Source organism: Podarcis bocagei (genome assembly GCF_964188305.1).
Source record: "Podarcis bocagei genome assembly, chromosome: Z".
Taxonomy (NCBI): domain Eukaryota; kingdom Metazoa; phylum Chordata; class Lepidosauria; order Squamata; family Lacertidae; genus Podarcis; species Podarcis bocagei.
In genome coordinates this window covers 44,432,320-44,449,644 of record NC_138140.1, presented here as the reverse complement: position 1 = coordinate 44,449,644, position 17,325 = coordinate 44,432,320, and the positions used below count along the sequence as shown (strand labels likewise).

Genomic DNA, 17,325 nt, shown 5'->3' with positions numbered 1-17,325 from the left:
GGCAAACACCTCTGAAGTCCCACCACCCAAAGTACAATAGAACTTCCTTTGCATGTCTGGACCCCTTGGCAGGTCTGGTGATGGGATTAGGCTTCCCTTGGAGAACAATGAGCCCAGCAATTGTCACCTCTGGGCATTTCCTGGGGTAGGAGGTGTGTATACAGGGAAAGAGTCCTTTTTCCAAGGGCAAAATGGTGTTGGAATGGAGGAACTTGGCAAAGGGGTTGATTTTATATGATTCATAAAGCTAGGTATATCCCCTGAGCTATCAAGTCGAAAGGATACAGTCAGGCATAATATTTGTAACCGTTAACAACTTTAAAGATGTGCCCCCCCCCGTAATTTCCGTAACACATCTTTACTGTTCGTCTGCTTATATATAATATCTAATGAGTTCAAGGCATGATATGTAACAGCCATACAAGGGTTATGTGGCTGCCCTTGAGAGCAGCAGCCCCACATCTCCTCCCCACATATTCTTCATAACATCTAGTAAAAGAAGACACATGGCATGAGTTCCCTGCCCACTCAAGGAGCTGCCAGAGACATGTGAAAGTCTCAGCACAATGATGCCACACCAGTGTTTTCTTCTGCTGGCTCATACCAGGGAGAACCAAGGGCTAGGAGAAGTGGATCTGTTGCGGGCCTGGAGCCAGCACCTGACATGGTCAGTCAGGCGCCAAGACCCATGAACATAGGAGAGGTCACCGGGAGCTGATTCTGGTTATCAATCTCCTCCCCCCTTTTTTAAAAAACTTTTTTACCAGGGCAATGTGTATGCCACAGAGAAACGTGCTGGCTGAAAATACAGCTGCCTCCCATCTCCATTTCCTCCAAATGCCTCTGGAGCCAACCACATCAGTGGCCTGAGGCCATATAATAATAATAATAATAATAATAATAATAATAATAATAATAATAATAATAATTTATTATTTGTACCCCGCCCATCTGGCTGGGCCTCCCCAGCCACTCTGGGCGGCTTCCACAGAAACCAAAAAACACTAAAATATCATACATTAAAAGCTTCCCTGAATAGGGCCGCCTTAAGATGTTTTCTGAATGTCAGGTAGTTGTCCATCACCTTGACATCCGATGGGAGGGCATTCCACAGGGCGGGAAAAGGAAGTTCCACTCAGGGCTGCTTTGCTTCTTACTATAAAGGGACCCTTGCTCACCACTGGGCGGGGGGGGGGGCATGGCTACCAGCCTAGCAATGCCTTGTTTGTCCCTAGAGATCCCAAAGATGCTGGTGCCTCCTCCTATGTCTTCAGTTATAGATGTCACACTTGTGGTTCCAAGGGATTTGAGAAGATACTGGTTTTGGTCCAGGAGGCAGCTGTGTTCGATCAAGATAAGCTTAGGTTTTACACCAAATGCATGTGACTTTTCCTAGAGGGAGCTGTTCCGGTTGAGATGGCCCAACCCTGAAATGTTTCTAAAGGTGGGTTCCCAATGGAAATCTCCTGCAAGGAAAGGAGTTATTTGCCTGAATTTAAGTATATTAAACTTGCATAGCAGGGATGAGCTGAAATTTCTCGTGTGTGTGTGTGTGTGTGTGTGTGTGTGTTGAATCTAACTTCTGTTGGGCAAACCCTCTGGGAAAACAGTTCTAAAAACTTCTTAGCCAGTTCCAAACTTACGTTGCCCCACCCCCTTCTCTTTCCCTTCCAGTTATAATCTGGCAGTGGTAACTAGGAATACTCACAACATCCCCTGCCCCTGAATGCCTTCAGTGCTGTTCTAGTAGAACCACAAGCACACAGACGTTGGGAAATGCAATCTTCCCAGGGCACGCGAGTGCTCACTCTGATCAACAGTCGCCCTGGGAATTACATGTTCCAAGGCTCCTTGCATGTTGCATGTTGTAATGTGAATGCTCAGGAACAATGAGCCCTGGGGCATGTGGTCTCTGAGGGCTCATCCAGATTTCTGCTCGTCCTGCCACTTCCCCCGGGGAAATGTAATGTAATAAGAGTAGCTGCAGTTCTCACTCAGGTCCACCAGTATGCAGATGAAGGACTGAGAACTGCAGCTCACTGATTGGTTAGCTAGTTGGGAGTTGTTATTGTTACAAGTTACTTAGTATTATATAAAGCAGCCATATACATATGCAAGTCTGTCTGTCTCCAGGAGCAGTTCTAACTGCTGTGATAAAGAGTTGTGAATCTAACAGAGCTGTGTCCTTCATCCATCATTCCCTCTATTTAACAGGAAACCCCTTCCTTAAGGCTGAATCAGAGCAAGCATCAATCGGATTTCCCCCAGATTGACGCTTGCTCCAATTCAGTGCTACAGAGCAGTTTTCCCAAAGGAAGTGGCAGGAACAAGTGGGAAACTGCTTGATCCCATGCCTTCTAGGCATGGGAGAAGCAGAAGTGTGGGTAAGCCTTAAGATTCCTGTTGCAAATACTAAGCCAGGCATAGACAAACTCCAGCCCTCCAGATGTTTGGGACTACAGTTCCCATCATCCCTAGCTAACAGGACGAGTGTCAGGGATGATGAGAATTGTAGTTCCAAACATCTGGAGGGCTGCAGTTTGCCTATGCCTGTACTAAGCTCTTAGAAGCCCTATAAAACAACATTCCCAAGTGTCCCTGGCATTAAGATGTTACCAGTGCAACACTGAAGACACCAGAGAAAGAAAGACTCATTCCCTGTATGGGGCAGCTGCGTATTCCTGCATTGCAGGGGCTGAACTAGATGGCCCTCAGGGTCCTTTCCAACTCTATGATTCTGTAATCCTTTGATTCCAAATTCTAAGTGCAAGAACTTTTTTTGGGTGGGGGAGGGAGGGAATGCTGCAAGATTTGTAACACAGCTGAGTAGGAAAAATTCATATGTTGAGAAATGTAACTGTGAACTCAGGTGACAGCATTATTTCTAACCTTTAACACTTTCAGAGTTCAGAAAATTACATTCCCTTTCATTGTCTGCAGCCTCTGCAGGTCTGCCTGCCCTATCAATCCATCATGAGGCACATAAGACACATTGTGGTGTTCCTGGGCAAGGCTGCCATAAGTTATGCAGCAGAAGGATTTTCTAGTCCTTGCTTCTAGAGAGCTTCTGCCGCTTGGGGAGTACCCAGCAGTGGGCAAGATCCACCAGCAACCTGACTTAGGGCTCATGTAGTCTTGTTGCTTTCTCCCAGGGAAACACAATATTTACCGCTGAATCAGAGCAAACGTCAATGGGGTTTTCTCCCATATTGTTATGAAGGTTTCTTGTCACCCGCAATCTCTGCCAAGCAGCAGCAAGATTCCAGGGGTTCCATGCACTCAACCAGGGTTGTTGTTTCCATTGGGGAAACTGAGTCACAGTGGAGGCTAGTTCCTTTAAGAAATATGGGGCTTATTTTAAACCTATTTGCACCTAAAGTCTTCAGTAGAGGGAGTGCAGAACATTATACCCCAATAATGTCTCTCATTGTCCCTCTCATAGCTTCAGCAAGCTTGGCTCCAGAACTGCAGTCAGTCATGGCACCTGGTCTCTCGGTGCAGCCTCTCCAGCTAGAGCTACTTTTGCCCACTTCCTCCTCCTTGTACTCAGAACATCTTGAGATTTCAAAAAGGACACCTGTTTTGTGACATCATGACCCCTGTCTCCTTGGCAACCTCCCAGATCTCCTGGTTTTGTCCACTCCTCAGAATGGTAGCTTTCTGCATTGCCAAATGCCCTTTTAATGGCCCAGTGTTTCTCAATGGCTTTGCACATAGCTAGCCTGGCCAGGCCGGTTTGCATAAACTAACCCAGGAATTCCTAGTCTGGCACAGTTCTGCAGCTTGCATTTCCCCCCCACATGTGCCAAATGTTATTTAAATACTAAAAGGTAAAGTTAAATGTACCCCTGACCATTATGTCCAGTCGCGGACGACTCTGGGGTTGCGGTGCTCATCTTGCTCTATAGGCCGAGGGAGCCAGCGTTTGTCTGCAGACAGCTTCCGGGTCATGTGGCCAGCATGACTAAGCCGCTTCTGGCGAACCAGAGCAGATCACGGAAACGCTGTTTACCTTCCCGCTGGAGTGGTACCTATTTATCTACTTGCACTTGACGTGCTTTTGAACTGCTAGGTTAGCAAGAGCAGGGACCGAGCAATGGGAGCTCACCCCGTCACGGGGATTCACACCGCCGACCTTCTGATCGGCAAGCCCTAGGCTCTGTGATTTAGACTGCTGTTTATTAATTTCAATTTTTCATTAACAGACTCTGGTACTCTAGATCTATGGCATTACCAGCTTCTTACAGAAGACCAGAAACCATCACTGATTGCTGGTTTGAAGCTAAGCTTGCTGAAGTTATGGGAGGGGCAACAAGAGACACTATTGGGGCATAATGTTCTGCACCCCCTCCATGGAAGGTGTTAAATATGTGTAAAATAAACCCTATATTTCTTAAAGACATTAGATTTTGCTGTGCCTTGATTTTCCCAGTAGAAACACAACCCTGGGTTCTTGCTACTGCTTGCCAGAGATTGCAGGTGGTGCAGAACATTCATAACCACATGGTCATTCCAGACTCTCATTTGAGCAGAACTTATAGAGAGTGTTGTCAGTGCCAAATGGATTGCTGTAGCAAACCTTCATTGTTATGTCAGCTTCTTGCGAATGCTCCTTGTATGCTGCCTTCAGTCATTCTGATGGTGATGAATGGCATGTGATCCCATGAATTTAATGGTTGCCTCTCAAGTGACATGAACTTCCTCAGTGCCCGTTCGTGTTTCACTTCAGCGCTATGTACTAGGAAATCCCACATGCCAGTCTCACTTTTCTCAGTGTCCATTGACAGATGCAGTGTTTGAATAAGAAAGAGCATTATCTTCAAGGGGTTGTGAATCTCTGCTTCTCGTTTGCCCTCTGCCAGGTTAAACATTTGCAGTGTTGTCAGGGGTTTCCTCTGCCTTGAACAGGGAACTGTGAGGTCCAAGGTTGAGGCCTTTGTTTGGTGAGTTCTGCCAAAGGCTAAGACCTCTGTGTCCTCATCATTGTGGAACAGCCTCTGTGATTGATTGGGAGGCTGAATGAAGCCTCTAGATTGGTCAGGCCTAGGATAAATACTTGAAGAATTGTATTCTGCCTCTGCAACAGAACAGTATCTTGTGCCTTCTCTACTTCTGGCTACCAGATTGGAAAAATTGACAGATTTGCCTATCCTTTTGATAGTGACATAGACCAGAGGCCTAGAAAGTCCTCACGTGCCACCTCCCAGGGCACTGAGCCCAGGGCATTGAGCAGGAATGAATGAATGAATCTTTATTTGTGTTCAGCCATCGGCCATAGCAATAAAACAATGATACGATATACAAAGAATAGAAATCAACAAGTCAATTATATAAAATACACTTTAGGGTTTTGAATCAATAGTCAAATAGTGGATCTTATTCTGATTGCCCCAGCTAAAAAATCTTGCAGCCTTTGCTGTCACCTGCTCATTTGAGCAGGACTTTAAGGGCAGAAGTCTACAGCTCCACTCAATGGAATGAGTGGGAGGACCTGCTAGTGTAGCAAGCCTGACTTCTTTATTGCTTCAGACAGCACAATATGTTGGGTCTGCCCTGGAAAAGCCTAATTCTCTCTACACTCTCCTGAACTTATCTCCTCCTGAGCTGGGCTACTTCTTCTCTCACACACACCCTGGGAAGCACCATAGCTCAGTGGTAGAGCATCTTCTTTGCACTGAGAAGGTCCCTGGCCCAGTCTGTGACACCTCCAGGTAGGGATGGGAAAGGCTGCTGCCTGGAACCCTGGAGAGCTGATGATCAGGGTAGACTTGGTTGAGCTAGAAGGGCCCCGTAGTCTCAGTATAAGGCAGCTTCCTACGTCCTTATCCATCTGCACACCCAACAGCACAAGATTGGAACTGTTGTGGCTTCCTTGTTGTTGTGTTCCCAAACAACGGAAGGAACTTTATAGTTCTTTCCCAGCTGAATACTTGAAATGTGTGGGCAGCAGGAAAGTGAAGATCAGTGATGGGAAGGATCTGGAGATAAATATGTTTTCTGTAAATTTTTCAAAGTTATAGTCCACAACAAGATTCTCGTGTTTATCTTTCTGGGGCTACAGGAGCATATGGCAGGCTTATTTCTGTCTGTATGCCAAATTCTATTATCTGTTTGCAGAACACTTCTATTGCCTCCCCAACCACACTAAATATTTACTTTTCCACTTTCTTAGCTTTTACCCCCTTTGCTTTCTTAAACTCAGTTGACCCTTCTATATATTTTTATTAGCTCTTGGCCCGCATTTTTCAAAACCTGTGTGTGTGTTTACAAAACCAGTATGGCTTCTAAATAACAATTTCAACTCAGAACTTATATTTTCAGATTCTTGGAATGGATCCATTTGGCAAGCCAATGGAAGGAATCAGAAATACCCAACTGGAGTGATCTGGGTGCCCAAGGGAGTGGAGGAATTTGCAGTTGATTGAATTGATCACTTTGTATTGAGTAGAATTCTTCGCTACTCCTGCCCAAGATTACCACTACAGAGCTATATTCCCATAACAGTGCATTTCTCATCTGGCCTCTTCATTCCACAACTTGAAAGTCAGAGAAACAAATACCGTACAATTTTTATTAGCTGCTACCAGTTTTAAACCAGTGGCTGAAGTTTAAATCTGGTGCAATTTTATGCTTCAGAACTCTTCTGTAAGCTGGTGGTGTGCCCTGAAAGCTGGGTCAGATGTTCTTTGGATATTAATATTTACACAAGCCAGGGGTTTAACTATTTCTTCATCTCTCTCCCCACCCCCACCCAGGCAATATCTTTGTGGTCAGCCTGTCTGTGGCAGACCTGGTGGTGGCTGTCTATCCCTACCCTCTTATATTGACCGCCATCTTCCACAATGAATGGACCATGGGCGACATCCACTGCCAGATCAGCGGCTTCTTCATGGGCCTCAGCGTGATTGGCTCCATCTTCAACATCACAGCCATCGCCATCAACAGGTACTGCTACATTTGCCACAGCCTCCGGTATGACAAGCTCTTCAACCTGAAGAACACCTGCGGCTACCTTTGCCTGACGTGGCTGCTGACCCTGGTGGCTATCCTGCCAAACCTTTTCGTGGGCTCCCTGCAGTATGACCAGAGGATTTATTCATGCACTTTTGCTCAGACGGTGAGCATGTCGTACACCATCACTGTGGTGGTGGTCCATTTCATCATCCCTCTCTCCATCGTGACCTTCTGCTACCTTCGGATCTGGATCCTCGTGATCCAGGTCAAGCACCGGGTGAGGCATGACTGCAAGCAGAAAGTGCGTACGGCTGATGTGCGGAACTTCCTGACCATGTTTGTGGTCTTTGTCCTGTTTGCAGTGTGCTGGGGGCCATTAAACTTCATCGGCCTGGCGGTCTCCATCAACCCTTCGAAGATCATCCCGCAGATTCCAGAGTGGCTTTTTGTGGTGAGCTACTTCATGGCTTACTTTAACAGCTGCCTCAATGCTGTGATATACGGCATTCTCAACCAGAATTTCCGGAAGGAGTACAAGAGAATCCTCCTTGGCCTCTGGAGTCCACGCCTGCTCTTTCTCGATGCCTCGAAAGGTGGGACGGAGGGGGTTAAAAGCAAGCCATCCCCGGCCGGAACAAACAACAACCAGGCTGAAATCTTATTGTAAATAGAAGGACTATTTATTCCGCTCTGTCCATATGCACTATGTAAAGCTCATCTTCTACATGCTATCACAAGGGCCAAATTTGACTCGTACAAATGATTCCACCACCTTCTGTCTCATTCTCTCTCTCTTCAAACAATGGGCTTGTTATTATGCTTTGTGAGAGTCGGCTTATGGTTTCCTAGGTTCTGCTGAGAAAGAGCATACACTTTTGAAGCAAGAAGCCTTCTTTGGCCACCAGCTTACAAGGTTGCCTTGGGGCAACTGCCTTAAGCTCAACTGGACCCTTTTATCCAGGCCAGGACTCTCTGCTCTGGCTGACCAAACTCTTCAGTGTCTGGGGCCAAGAGGTCTATCCCACCCTTTCAGCGAACAATGCCTGGGATTGAACCTTCTGCGTGCAATGCATGTGCTCTGCCACTGACCTGTGGGTTTATCCTCTCTCAGCATTAGTGCACACACACGTGTGCGTGCACGTGCACACACACACACCTCATTCACATTCCCACTGAAGTCATGGATTTGTGTAAAGATTTGCAGGGTGGTGCTTGCCTGTCTTGTTGTTCTCTTCAATGCTGCTTTCCACAGTGTGCCTGATCGATCTGGGATGCGTGTGCTGCACATATGCGATGACTCCCTAAGACAAGAAGCATTCCTAGAAGGGTGCATACAGCCTTGAGAATGTGCTACTTTGTGCATTGTCCTTCTCTGTAGTGTTCTACCGACAGATGTGCCACGCTCTGCTCCTTCTGGTGTGCCTCTGTTGGAGTGTGCAAAAGCTCTAGGCCGCATGACCAACTTTGCGCTATATTAGATTACTGTATGTGTTAACCAGTGTTTTGCCACCAACCTGATGATATATCTCCAGCAATTCTTCTTTAAAGCCTAGCAACAAAGAGCTGTGTCCTTGCCAGACTGGATACATTAGTGTGCCATGAGATGGCTGCTAATGTGGCATGCAAGGTGAATTACAGACCATTAAGGGCTCATGTAACCTCACAGCAATCATCCTGGAAGGAGGCTGCCCATTGGGCTTTTGTATGAGCCACTGTTCTCAGCTTTTCCAATACAGAGGTATGCCCAGAACAGTGGCTTGTACAGTAAAACAGTGAGGATGAGCTCACCTGTAGAAAGGCTGTTTTATTTATATATGCTCTTAAGAACAAACCTTTTGCAATGTATTATTTAAGTGTGCCTATTTTTTAAGGAAATAGCAAAAAACAAAAAAACAAAAAGGTATGCCTGTGCTGTTAAAAATTAAAGTGTCTTAACCAAAAAGCAGGACAAAAAGCAAAGCAAATCAGTTTTTAACCTGCAGTTGATGGGTTACTATTTAAATGTGAATACAGCAGTGACATGTTTAGAACAGCAGGACCTGTGGTGGTCCATCAGAATGTACCTATTCCTCAAGTGTCTAATTCAGCCCCAGCAGGGGAGGGAAGAGTCAATTTAGAAAGTTTGAAACAAAAAGCAGCTTTGTGTGGCACAGATTGGCTGGCCCTTCCCCTAATCCTTGGACCATGTTTGCATTGGGGTGGGAGTGGAGTTTGCACTTGGAAAACAAAATAAAGCCACAGATGGATGAATGCATATCTGCATGATTGCCCATGCACTACATGTAAATATAAAGAAAGCCAGCCAGCCCTCCCACCAGAGGAATGCTGGGAAAGGGAAGACCAGTGACTGGGCTGGCATATGATTTGCTGGCATGAATACCTAGCACGACAAGTTCCAGAGCTGGGAATAATTGAGGTTCACTGGCAGCTGAGGGTTATGCTGTGGGTTCTCTCTTTATATCCAGGCGAGGAATCTGCAGGTGTTGCTGGACTCCAACTCCCATCAGCACCAGCCAGGACAATGAATTTCTAGGATGCTGTAGTCCTGGCAACACCTGGAGGTCATTTGTCTTGCTTTCTGTGATGTGTGTCTTTCTCCTAAGCAACACTGTGCCCTCTCTCTGCAAGCCCAGGTATGGAAAATCCTATCATTTGGGAAAGACCAGAAGTCTAGCTAGCTCTCCAATGTTTAATCAACAAATTGGTTGAATTAATCAGTTGAGATCAATTCTGATTGACAAAAATCAGAAATTGGGGAGAAATTGCTGTAAAACTGGAGAGCAGTTATCTTCCCATAGGAAGAAATGTATATTAGGAGAAGCTCACACACAAAAAAGGCTGATGAATTCTCATGAGGACTTTTCTTTTAAAGCAGCTCAAGCTGATTTGGAAATGTGGAAACTTGAACAAGGCTGCAGAACTGAAGAACAGAGAGAAACTCAAACTGACAAATTTGCTGGCACTCTACCCTCAGTTATAGGAAATTTATGAGTATGGCATTGCTACAGAGGTTTGGATTTTTAGAGTGCAGAAAAAATAACGGTAGGGCTCTACCTCACCTTAGACTTATAGAATTGTAGAGTTAGAAGGGACCACAAGGGCCCCTGGCCCAACTCCCTACAATGCAGGAATATTTTGCCCGACCAGCCTCCCCTTTGTCCATATAGATATATAATCTGCAATACAGCAGTCTTACTAAAACTTGAATTTTGAACTGGTTTACAGCCACACACACAAGGGCAAACTGCAGGTGATATTAAATACGTCTTATCCAGCCTGCAAAATGGTGTATTTGTTTTTTGTTTCTTTAAAAAATGCAATTTGCCTCAGCAAGGGGTGACAATTAATGGAACCAGAGGCTGAATGAAGGGGAGACTGAACCCTCCCCAATGTAATTCAAACAGAAAGGACAATTATAACAACAGACAAAATATGAAAAACAAAACCATAAAATAGGCATGCAGAATGAGTAGTTGCACATGAGTTAGAATAGCAAAGTCTAAGTAAAGGCTGTCAACTTCATCAGATTATCAAGCCTAGTTCCGGATTTGACAGTCTTGTGACAAGGATTGTATTGAAAGCAATGTTGTATATGTTGTAAAGAATTTCAAATCATATAAAAGGTGTCTGGAGAACCTAAAGGTAAAGGTAAAGGACCCCTGATAGTTAAGTCCAGTCGCAGACGACTCTGGGGTTGCGGCGCTCATCTCGCTTTACAGGCCGAGGGAGCCAACGTTTGTCTGCAGACAGTTTTTCCGGGTCATGTAGCCAGCATGACTAAGCCACTTCTGGCGCAACGGAACGCCAAAACCAGAGCAGCGCACCGAAACGTCGTTTAACTTCCCGCCGGAGCTGTACCTATTTATCTACTTGCACTTTTGGGCATGCTTTCAAAACTGCTAGGTTGGCAGGAGATGGGACGGAGCAACGGGAGCTCACCCCGTCATGGGGATTCAAACCACCAACCGTCTGATCGGCAAGCCCAAGAGGCTCAGTGGTTTAGACCACAGCGCCACCCATGTCCCTGGAGAACCTAGACCTTGTTAAAATCTCAAATTATGTGTGATTTTCTCCACTACATCTATATTCCAGAGTGAGTGGCATCAAACACCCAGTGTCAGATTTTGGGCTGGTTTCCACTGAGTTGCAATTACTATTTGTGCTGCCAAGATAATATATAAGACCCATTCTTTCTGACAATATATTTACATTGGTATCCACAAAAATATTCAATAACATTAGATTTTGGCAACAAACAATAGTTTCTTTAGTAACATCAATTATTTCTGTCAAAATCAAATTCCAAAAATCTTTCACAAATGGACATTCCTACCCTAAATGAAAATATGTACAAAGTTTATTGCAACCCCTCCAACAATTAGGTGATATAGAAGAAAACATTTTTTTACCTTTGCAAAGGAGTGTGATACCATCTGTGTAATAATTTTAAGAAAAAACGGAAACAGATTTTAAGGGTCACAATTCCCAAATTTTATTCCAATCCTTGGGAATACAGTCATACCTCGGGTTGAAGTAGCTTTGGGATAAGTATTTTCGGGTTGCGCTCTGCGGCGACCCAGAAGTAACGGAGCGTGTTACTTCCGGGTTTCGCTGCTTGCACATGTGCAGATGGTCTAAATGACATCATGCACAGAAGCGGCAAATCGCAAACCGCGCATGCGCAGACGTGGGTTGCATTCACTTCTGAATGTGGATGGGGCTCCAGAAAGGACCCCGTTCACATCCAGAGGTACCACTGTAATTTGTGTGCCAGTATCTAGTTCCTATATCCATAGATCCATAAGCTAGAGTACAATTTAGAAACTAATCATTCCACCTCCATTGTGCTTAATAAGTTTTAAAATTGCCTTAAGAGTCTCAAAGCTTGTATTTTTAAATGTTCTTTTGTACTAAAAGTATGAATTTGATTAAAATCTAGTTTGTGTAAATGTTTGACAAAGTTAATGTTATCAGGTTAATAGATATTGGTTGATTATTCGTATATAAATCTTGTAATGTGTCTAAACCTTTGGATTCCCAGTGTTCAGATTGCCTTGCTGGAAAAAATCTGGGTGGTACGATAATAGGATTAATGGAGACATAATAGGTGCAAATTTATATTGTCAGATTGTCCATATTTGGATAGTACAATTAGTAAATGGATTTGTTAAAGAGTTCAATTGATTTGGTTTAAGATCCTTAAATGCAAGAGCTTGTTAATGAGAGATGTTTGGAAAGTTTAATTTCAGTGTCTATTCTGTGTTGATTCAGTTCCCCTTTTATTATATATAATAATTGTCTCAGTTGAAATGCAGAGCAGTAGAAATATAAATTAGGTGTACTCCATTCATTGGATTTAGCTCTGCTTAATAAAAAAAGGATTTACCTTGGTCTAGGTTTTCGGTTTTGGAAAATAAAAGTCATTATTGTAAGTTGCCGTGTTTTCAATCGTTTATAAGGTTTGGAATAAAAATAGAAAGCAAGGTTAAAAACACCTTTTGAATTGTACTGCTCTACCCAAAGTTGAGAGATTTTTGGTTTTCCACATTTTTATTATATGTTCGTAATTGGATTATAGTTCATGTGAAATAATATATGCATGTGTGAATTGCTAAATATTTGATTGATTTGGCACATGTTGTAATTTTAGACATATCATAAATTAATTTTTGAATTTTAGGTCCTAAATTTATTTTTTAAATGGTTCATTTAGAGAAGTTGATTGAGCAACCAGGCAGAGAAACCAGACAGAGTTAGAAAACACCTCCTTTTAAGCTAGTATTTGTGCGGAGGGGAGAGAAGGACTCGATGGCCTTTGTGGTCTCTTCCAACTCTATGATTCTATGATTCTATGAATGCCTATGCAGGATTTCCCCCCAAAGTCAATGCCAATTTTAGAAGAAGAGTTCTCCTAAGGACTTCAGCAGAGCTAAGAAAGGAAAGAGTTAGATTCTTTCTCTACCCCTGGTCTGATAACTACAGCCCTCCGGGCTGATGCAATCTAGCTTTGTTTTGGTTGTGTTTTTTTTAACCAGACAGGCTCGAATGAGATTTGTAATTTAAAAATTCCATAACACAGTAAAATAGTGACTACAGAAATACAAATCAGATAAGTGGAATATGGATCCTCTCTTAAAAGTAATTATTAGCCCTTACAGACTGTAGCTCCTCCCAGCCTTTCATCCCGGGAAACCTACCTTTCCCTGGCTCTCACCCAGGGTCCTCCATAAATCATCCACCACCTCCATGAGTATACAGTTTATAGACTTTAATAAAAGGCCCCAGACATGGAACTCCAGAAGAAGAAGAAGAAGAAGAAGAAGAAGAAGAAGAAGAAGAAGAAGAAGAAGAAGAAGAAGAAGAAGAAGAAGAAGAAGAAGAAATACTGTAAATAAAGAGAGAGAAGGCAAAAGAAATTTTAGAGAAAGATACAAAAAGAAAACTTTTGATGTTCCACCTGCCAGCTACGTAAAAGAAACAAAAGGGATTATTAAATGCAAAGTCTCATTTAGAAAAAATAAAAAAATTCCTTCCAGTAGCACCTTAAAGACCAACTAAGTTAGTTCTTGGTATGAGCTTTCGTGTGCATGCACACTTCTTCAGATACCTTTTAGAAGCAATTGATGTTTGGGCCTTCTGAAGAGCACTGCAGCTTGTTTGAATCAGAAGTGAATTGCCAAATGACTCTTTGGCAGCTCCCCAAACCCATCAGAGGCTGAGATATAAGAGCCCTCATTTCGCTCAATAGCTTCCTCTAGGTGTGAGGTCAAACCGAGCCAAAAGCTGGAAAGGTTATTGCTACAAGCCAGAGTTCCATGGGGCACAATCATAGAATCACAGAACTGCAGAGTTGAAAGGGACCGCAAGGGTCATCTAGCCCAACCCCCTGCAATGCAGGAATCTCAGCAAAAGCATCCCTGACAAGTTGCCACCCAACCTCTGCTCAAAAACTTCAGAGGAGGGAGAGTCTACAACCTCTTGCCACTGTCAAACAGCTCTTACTGCCAGAAGGTTTTTTCCTGATGTTTAGTTGGAATCTCCTTTCTTAGAGATTGAAGCCATTGGTTCGAGACTTACCTCCAGAGCAGGAGAAAACAAGTGGTCTGTTTTCTCCAAAGCTGATTTCCCCTCAACATATTTGAAGTAGCCTCTTCTGTGTGTATCCAGTAGCTGCTGGAGCAGGGCTTCTGTATATCATACCCATTAGTTACAAAGTGGAATGAATAATATGACAATGCAGGTTTTTTGCTGCATCTATAAGAACCAATGCTTGTTTGTTCTGAGCACTGTGCTCCTCCAAGTAAATGTGATCTTTAATTCATCTCTAGCACCCACTTCTTCTAGGAATCGTGCCAAACAATTGCAGCATCTCAGGAGCTGGTCACCACTAAGTGGTCTGAACAGCATACATCTCAGGACACATCAAGTAGTAACCAATTGATTTTTATTCAGAGTGCGCCTATTAAAATTAACGGGCCTAACTTAGTCATGCTCATTAATTTCAATGGGTCTATTCTGAGAAAAACTATTCTGAAGTATCACAGTAGTAAGATAATATACATAGTTTTGTGCCAGAAGCACCTGGGAGTTGGAAATGGTTGGTGCAAGGCACAATAAACCAGTGAATCTTTATTATTAGGATCACAGATCAGCCACTAAGTTACAATCAACAAATACAGTTTTACAGCTTACAGGCCAGCAAAAGACTATGTAGAATTAACAGCGCAGCAAAGTGCTAGGAAGTGTGTCTTTGTGTTGCTGCACATTCAGTCACACTAGAATGGGTTGCTAAGTGCTCGTGCAGTTGGCAAGGAGATTTAAGCATCTGGTTTCTAGTAGCACATGCAGATGCACAGAAGTTTGCCACTTTGGTGGTGATTTAATTAGTGGAGTTTGACAGAAAGAGGGAAGGGTTAAGATTATCAGATCTGCCTGGAGGTTTGGTTTAAACAGGTATAATCAGTGCTTTTTTCTGGGGGGACGCAGGGGTACACATAACCCTAAACATTTTGTGAATCTTTGTACTTTTGTCCATTTACTGTATTTATTTTCCCCTATTTGAACTACAAAATGGTGATTTTCTGGAGTCAAAATGAGAGTACCCCTAAACATTTTTAAAGAAAAAAAGCGCTGGGTATAATATATAAGGAGTGATTGTCCACATTAATATGAACAGTATAATAACACGTGCACAACTGTTTCAATGCACGATCGACTAAGACCAGACACATTGGTTGTAAGGAATGCATTAGTATCTCCCATCAAAGCAGAGGGTAAGGCGCTAAACTGGATCAGAGTAAAAGCTCTACAGCATAAGACACACTGCCCTCATTTGTTCAGGAGATGAGATTCCAGTTGCTTTGCTCCTCCCTGGTCATTTTGCTGCAGTGGTGCGCTAAACCATGGTTGGCTTTAGCATGTCATCTGAACCTGGGTTCATAGTTTAGCTCTCCCAGAAAAAAAACATTAGGCTTGTGGTTTGTCTGGAGACAGATGAACCATGAGATTCAGATGACATGCTGAACCAAACCATGGTTTATCTCAGTGCAACACAGTGGCAAAATGGCCTTGGATTATTTTGATTGCAGCTCTACCAGTCTACAAAGGGGCTGCAGAATGCATTTCTTAATTTCAAAATCTGATTGTGATTGCTCAAAACAAGATTTAATTTCTAATCCCCAGGGAGTCCAAAGTCTACCCCAGGTCCTTGGACCTTCCCACCTTGAAGTTTGGGTGGTCATGCCTGCACAACTTTTCTGAATGGGGATCAGAGTGACTCTTGGCCCAGTTGCCATGTGGATGCATGGAATCAACATTAGGAGCCCTCTCAAAGCACCAAGTATAGGGTAAGCCCCTTGAACAGCTGGTTGTCTGGCATTCAGGAAGCGCTGCAGAAAGCCCTTTGCAAGACCAGTGCTCAGCACTTGCAAGGCCCAGAGCACAGGGCTTGCAAAGCTCTTTGAACTCAGTGCTTCCAAAGCACCCAACAATCCACAGGCTGTCAGGCAACTGGGAAGCACTCTGCTTTGACTTGTGTTGGTGATCTGATGTTGTTATGATGTCAGATGACTGACCAGCAGGGCACCCCACCCATTTGTTAAAAGTTGGCCAAAAGGGGCGGGGGACATAAATATCTGGCCTCTTGGGCAAAAAGTATTCCCCACCCCTGATGCGGAAGCACCCTCAAAAAAGGGTGGTGGGGTGAATATCTTGCAGTTAATGTCGGCCAAAGCTGGTGAGAATAAATTTGTGTTGACTTAACCTCAAACTCTGTTGACATCTCTGGAGAGATTTGCACAGGTCCATCCAGTGCTTTTTGCACAAGAACCCAGTAAGCCTTAATTGTTAATTAGACTCCAAAGAGCCTAGTGATTTCAGGTTAATTTATAGCTAGGACTGCAGTTTGGAATCAGTTCTTGCTTATTGCTTGTATACCAAGAAACCTGATTTTCCTTAGCACTGGTTCTCATGCACAGGTCACCTTTATTTTCTCCACATGGTTGGTGTGCTCAGAGGTAGGCAGATTTGTGGTGATCTGGACTGGTACAGGGAGACAGCCACAGAGACACCATTGATCCCAGCACTTATCTCTTTATCTCTCTGATAAACAATTACATGGAACAAATAAGCAGGGCTAACATGTGTGAAATGGTCCATAAATGCCCTTTGCGTAAAACTGCTCAAAATTTTATCTATTTTTAAATTAGAGTTACAAATGAGAAAGAACAAATATGTCACAGGGTGAAGGTAATTGCATCACACTTTTTCTTAGAGGATGCTGATGACTGTTATTTAGAAGATTTTTAAAAATGAAACAGGGAAGAACTATATATTGATCTGCACTGTGAAAAAATTGGGAAAATGAAATTATATATTGATGTTGTGTCTACCTGAATACAGATTGTTGCCTTCAAAGTGTGATTGGTGGCTTTGTTAATAAAGATATATTTATTCCTTTTACCTAGCATGTGTCTGTTGCCTGTATTTTGTGCCTTTGGGATTACTGCTGCATTGATACAGGGGAAAGAGCCATTTGATTTTAAATCAGGGGGTCGTCATCCTCTTTAGGGTCATAGGCAAGTTCTGGGTTTTTGAGCAAATGCTTCTCATATTCCTCCTCCCTCCTCCCCAAGAAACAGGGGGTGGGGGAGCAGGTACATAACACTTCATTTTTCAATGGATGATTCCAATCCTATTTGTGGATTTCTGTCCTTAAAAAGAAATTTTATGGTAAAGACTAGTTCATTTCCAGTTCTTAGCCTGCGTATAGACAATAGCACCCCAGACTGCAGGTGGGGACTAGCCTAATATACCTCTCTGCAGAACAATACCCTCCGCATAAGACAATAACATGCCAAGAAGTTTTCTGAT

At 43.5% G+C, this 17,325-nt stretch overlaps 1 protein-coding gene and 2 long non-coding RNA genes across 7 annotated transcripts in view; 2 read left to right on the top strand and 1 right to left on the bottom strand.

Annotated features, from left to right (window-relative positions):
- The window catches only part of GPR50 (G protein-coupled receptor 50), a gene marked incomplete at its 5' end in the record, with an annotated part of 47,988 nt that extends 35,355 nt beyond the window's left edge, over positions 1 to 12,633 (top strand). Inside the window, one exon of the mRNA XM_081179058.1 lies at positions 6,756 to 12,633. Coding sequence (XP_081035184.1) covers positions 6,756 to 7,621 — 866 coding nt within the window. The 3' untranslated portion in view covers positions 7,622 to 12,633. The remainder of the gene's footprint in view (positions 1 to 6,755) is intronic.
- The window catches only part of LOC308578600, a 125,239-nt gene that overhangs the window by 17,657 nt on the left and 90,257 nt on the right, over positions 1 to 17,325 (bottom strand). The window lies entirely within an intron of this gene.
- On the top strand, positions 12,814 to 16,914 carry LOC308578613. Its single transcript, XR_014004034.1, has 2 exons — positions 12,814 to 13,455; positions 13,558 to 16,914. It is a non-coding gene; the product is annotated as an uncharacterized lncRNA (long non-coding RNA).